Here is a 6,000-nt window from a genome sequence, read left to right as displayed (position 1 = left end):
AGTGCTTTCGTTGTTTAATGTTTGAATTGCTTCCTGAACTTTTAGCAAGAAATAGTCATGGTCTGGGTCATCTGCATATACGGCAATTACCTGTCCTTTGGATACCATTTCGGACAAGGGCACCTCTTCGTCATCTTCTTCAACATCGAATGTGTTGTTTGTCTCCTTGACCATTTCATGGTGTTGAACTTGCCCAATTCTTTGAACATTTACAGATTCGTGATAAATTTGTAAACTGCATTTTTCACAAAAGCAGGACAGTTCGCGTATAATGATATGGGGAGACGAGTTATCAACGATAACTTGATGGACAGATCTGATGTTTGAAATTGGTTTGAAACTTAAATTGCCTTCTCTTGGGATGAAATCAAGAAAACGGAAAAGCCGTCTCCGGCAAACAGATTTTGTCCGCGTCAAATTCGAAACAGCAAATTCATACAGATCCCGGGCATTTTGTATATGGGCTTGTCCACGCAAAACTGCCAGATCTGCCTGTCTTTTTAACAGTCCTCCAGCAGCATCTTGAGGTCCTACATTATAAACACAATCATGTAATAATACAAAAATATTAAATTTTAATTGAAACAAAAATGCTCATATAGTAAATGCAAAATAAACTTCAACGCGACATAAATGAATGAAATAACGCACGTTTTACTTCTTTATCTTGTGAAAATGAAAGTAGTGATCATCAAGTGGCTTAATTAATGTTTAAAACAATTCTGTTTTCATACGAAAATGCTAATAGAATAGCTACCATTTACAAGTTTAAAGTACTTAGTTCGATCTGATGGACACTGTATTTGTATCCTTAAGAAGAAAGTGTGCAGAAAATATACATGTAAATACCTTTAGCATGTGCAGTCTCAAAATAATTTCTGGTAAAATGTTTGAAACCGAAATCCCGACTGGAGTTGCTGATATCCCCAAAGCAATGTCGACTCTTATATTGGGCTGCACATCCATCTGTGAACTCGTGCATGGTGTCAACCGGGTAGGAAATAGATGCCAAGTACTCGGATATTGTTTTACGAACTTCATGGACGAAATACTTGTCATGCTGTTGATCATCACTAATAACAAAAAAATGTTCAGTGATTATTTCTGGGTTCTGCTCAGTGCTCTCCACTCCATCAATGTCGGGTAGTGCATGGCGATGTATAATCGTAACGTGAACAGAGACCTCAGTTTTTTGAAAGTAAGCACTTTGAAGTTGTTTTAATTCTGTGCAACGGTAATTTTCAGAAAAGTCATGAACACAGATGCAGTGGTTGAGTGGAAGATTAGATGAAAGTTCTTGAAATTGGTTGTTTTGCCAAGTAGCTCGGTGTTGATGGAATGGAAACGATTTTAATAGTTGCAAAAAGTGTGAAAATAAATCACTGACTTTTGATTCCTTTTTAACCAGAACGAGTTTCTTTGTTGTTTTATTGCCCTTCACTTTGATTTCAACTTTTTCAAATTTTTCCCACTTGACTGTTTCGTCTGTTTCCGCGTCTCCAGTTTCTTCTGGTAATAAGTATAGTTTGTGGATACCACATTCTGCACACTGTCGCTTCATGCATTGCAAAGTAGGATTTATACGCAATGTGACATCCACCACATCGCTTATGGACTCGAATACTTGGACGTCAATTCCAATGTCATTTGCATTTGTTTTGATGATCTTTTTCCGAAAGTCCATACGTGATTTGAAGGCACTCTTTATTTCAACATGATATCTACAACAGCATGTGTGTCTGTCCTTTGGGCGGGCCTGCCTAACAAAATAGGGCTTGCAATTTTCAAAGGACCTTTGACAAATTTTGATATCAGGATTTTCGCTTATGAAATCCAAGTAAACTTCAGTTTGGGTCTTTTCTAAAATATACACTGCGTGGCTCGTGTATAATTTGGGTCCAATTCTTTCTCGCTTGATATCTGCTTTATTTCCAGTCGGTCGGGAGATACCTGGACGCAGCCAAAAGTCGTACGCAATTTGTTTAGTTTCCGTTGAAATCGCGTCAGTGCGCGTTTTTCTAAACGTGTAAGTCCAACAAGATCTTTCAGTTTTCAATACAGTGGTGCGAATTGTGTTTCCCTTACTTATTCGTCTAACTGGTAAACCAAGTTTTTTAGCTAGATTTTTTCGACATCTGCTTTGGGTCACTTGTTCACCACTTATTGATGCAACAAGCACGTTCATAAACGTAACCGAGTCTTTCGATCTTTTCATTTTGCAGCTATCAATTGTTGTTTTTAAATATTGCAGAACCGCTTTTTCCGTTGATTTTTTACTTTGTTCTTCGGGTGATAATATGACATCGGCATCAATTAAAATTTTTGTCGTTGGAGAGTTTGAATTTTTCAAATATGCTGCCAGTGTAGCTGACCGCTTCTTTGGTGATTGGGGTAACGAATCCTTTAATTTTTTTAATGCTCTGTGTTTACTTGTTTGTTTTTAAAAACATGTCTTATCATTTCAATTGAATTTTTCGTGTTCGCAGAGAGCTCGACGTTTTTATTCCTTGCTAAATTTCTATATTTTCTTTTTCGTTCTGTTTCCTTCTGTCTCGTTTCAGCTTGTTTTGCTCTGTACATGCGCTTTCTAATTGCATCAGAAGTTTGTTTATACTCAGTCTGTTTGACAGTTTTGTTTTTATGATACGATGCTAGCTTTTGTTGTCGTCGTTTTTGAAGTTTCTTATTTCTATAAAACTCTAATCTTTCTCGTGGGGACATTTTCGTATCCATGGTATCATTGTCATTCTTCTGAAAACCGCAACAGATAAAAAAAATTAAAGACCCTGTAGATTTGTAAAATCCTAAACACAAGTACTAGTACCGAGACATATGGTCGCCATGCAGGTTTCAATAATAATCCTCATTTCCTATCAAAGTATTTATCTAATTAATACAATAATAAATAAAACACGAATGCTTTATTTTAAAATATAATTCTGTAAAGTTCTATTAGAAAATAGCGGGCTGGCGTCGTTTTTGAAAGTGGGGCTAGACTTCTTGACATACGAAAAAAAAGTTAGAGGGGGGATCTCTATGTTGATTCATTTTTACATGTCCCCCCCCCCCCCCCCCCCCCCGATGCTACGTAACCTCTAGCAGATTTTGTATGACCGCTAATGTCCGCTTTTAAATTACTTTAATAGTTATCACGCGTGTAGGATATTTTTTTAAACGGATGGATCGGTCTATTAAGATCTTGACTAAATGGAATAAAATGAATATGGGTAGAGTGTTAGGGTTTGATTACATTACGTCTTTGCATCATCTAATTTTTTTAATCAACTTAGTCCAGATTAGAAAAAAACGGGTATTTGGCAGAAAATGTTATTGTTGCTATATGATAAAAACAATTACGAAAAGGACCCGCATCAAAACTTATATAATAATTATTTACCAAACAACGTTTTTCGTTTGGACGTTATCAGTTTTAAGTATATCAACGTCACGTCACAGTCACGGAGCGTCAAACATAAAGGCGGCGTTTATTTGGACATTAAATAATTTCTGTCTTCCTTAAACTAATATGGGGATTCATAAAATTTTGATATGTCTCTGTAGCAATTTTTATGTACTTTGTGTCTGTTGTACTTATTTTAATAATTGCGATTGTATATTGCTTGAAATTTTGCACTAAAATCGTCAAATTGCTTAAAAAGTGCAGTATTTTTTAGATTGGGACATTTCACTGGACAACTTAAAAATCAACCTGCCTTATAAATATTGTTATTATAAAATAATAGTCGTTTGTATCTTATTATACAATACGTGTGCAATATATCTGTATAAAAAATAAGCAACTTACCTTCGTTATAGACATAATATTGATGATTGAAATGTCAGTCTATCTGAATCTTCAAAAAACGGGACACCGAGTACTTCGCCATTTCAAAGGCTGCAATATTATATCTATCAACCGAACATTTGAAATGATTATGACGTCATACTTTGATATGGATGTTACAATTATATTCCAAATTTCATGCTGTTTGGCGCAAAATTGATTGTTTTATCAACCTGTGCATAAAGCGCATAGCCACTGAATGTAACGCAGGACATCCATATATCACGTCAACTACAGATAATTAAGACCTGTCATTCCTCAAAAACTATGTAAAATTCATTTTATTTAAAATATTTTCATTATTTACAAATTTCCCTTGCCATTTTTCCTTTTAACGACTCTTCCTCAACCCCTCAAAATAATATTTAATAGCGTAGGTAAAAGAGACAGCAGTATCGTGCGCGACGTCTATGGGTTTTATTTTGCATATATATATATAGTACAGATGATCACTAACAGAAATACATAATTCATATTTCCAGCAGTAGTAGTATAGGGGGCTGTATAGGGGGGCAAAATAATAGATCTATTGTTCTCGAGAACAATGGAAGTCAACCTTGACCTACTTAATGGGGGTATTTCTATTGTTATGTTAATGAAGGGATCGAAGATCAAGGGTAATTATATTCAATGGATCGAAGATCATATTGTTATGCTAATTAAGAGGTAATAATATTCAAGATCATATTCAATGGATCGAAGATCAAAGCAGACAAGGTCATTCATCGAAGTATTTCAGAGTCAACCAAGCAATGACTATTGAAATCAATAGTTTGAATCCAATAACAACTCTATTGTTCATACCCCCTCAAAAAACCCAATATTCAATGAGACTATTATTCGGTAATGGTCTTTAAAGGTACCCAAGATGAATGCATCGCTGATCATAAAAATCAACAGTGCGTCATGGCACGGGGGTTGTACGATGCAGATCTATTAATCTTATCACCTATGATCTCAAACATAACAATTACATGTGCTACGCAACGGATCTATATTGTTATCATCACCGATGGATCAAAGATTATTAGGGTCGGTAGATCAAAGATTAAAGAAATCGATGTATCGGAGAATCTACTTTTAAACGGACTAACATCTGGTAAACAGTCAAACAATTTACAATAAAGGTTAAAATAGAAAAAATTTACGCTGTCTGCACCGGAATTCATATCGTCCCGTGAATTCAACGATGGCTCAAATAAATCTTTCAACCGTGCACTTAAGTACGATTAGGGGAGGAACCGACAGGCTGGACAAATAAATTTTTTGATCAGTTTAAGAAAAAAACATTTACACAACGGTAACCCCTATTATTCGATCATATCCGTATTTTAACACATATTACCCTTATACACATTGATGAATTCGTCCGTATCCAAGTATAAGGAGATGGCATCAATGACACATATTTTAAAGCCTTACTACACGCCAGTGACTCCCATCATTGAGGCATTTGACTTTTCTTTACACTTGGTTTTTCTTTGAACAGTTTTAAATGAAAACAAAACAAGAATACGTTTTTCATAATTTTGTTATCAGGTTTACTTTTACATTTTTGACAGGAATCGTTTGTGATCTGAAAAAAAAGTTTTAAAATTAAATAAATGAAATAAAATCAGAATATTTATTTTAAAGCAGGGGTATGTAAATAAAATTGGTGACATTAATATTAAATACTACTTACTTAAAGGCTGGAACTGGTCTTGGAACGGGTGTTTGCGCTTGGCGCGCTATAATCGAACCCGGTCTCCTTCATTTCCACCTCAGTGACCTAAACTTATAAATATAGACCTTTTTACTGATTTTGACATAAAGTATGACCAGGTGTAAGAGTAAGAGCTATAGACTATCTACTGAATTTTGATTAAATTATCATTTACCTCAAGCCCTGGTGTCTTCACCGCTGTGCATGATCCTCTTCTGATCTCCCCCCGAGATCCCTCCTCCAACCCGCGGAGACGGGGTACGGCACTTCACCCCAAACCGGCGGAAGATGAGACGAAGTGCCCACCCCAGCACCACAAGGACCACGAGGGTCAAAGCAGCAATCCCAATGTTATATGCATCACGTACTGAAAACCATTACAAATACAACAATCATATTAGGGGTTGATGGGAAGCAAAACCGTGACTTTTCTTCATTCAAAAAAATCTAA

At 35.7% G+C, this 6,000-nt stretch overlaps 1 protein-coding gene across 1 annotated transcript; it reads right to left on the bottom strand.

The window, feature by feature from the left end:
• Positions 1 to 367: 367 nt before the first annotated feature.
• On the bottom strand, positions 368 to 1,684 carry LOC128171099 (uncharacterized). Its single transcript, XM_052836851.1, is given in 3 exon segments — positions 368 to 436; positions 439 to 530; positions 850 to 1,684. Coding segments are annotated over 3 exon segments (996 nt in total).
• Positions 1,685 to 6,000: the final 4,316 nt, after the last annotated feature.

Source organism: Crassostrea angulata, chromosome 2 (assembly GCF_025612915.1).
Source record: "Crassostrea angulata isolate pt1a10 chromosome 2, ASM2561291v2, whole genome shotgun sequence".
Taxonomy (NCBI): Eukaryota; Metazoa; Mollusca; class Bivalvia; order Ostreida; family Ostreidae; genus Magallana; species Magallana angulata.
The sequence above is the reverse complement of the archived record's forward strand: the minus strand, read 5'-3'. Positions and strand labels throughout refer to the sequence as shown.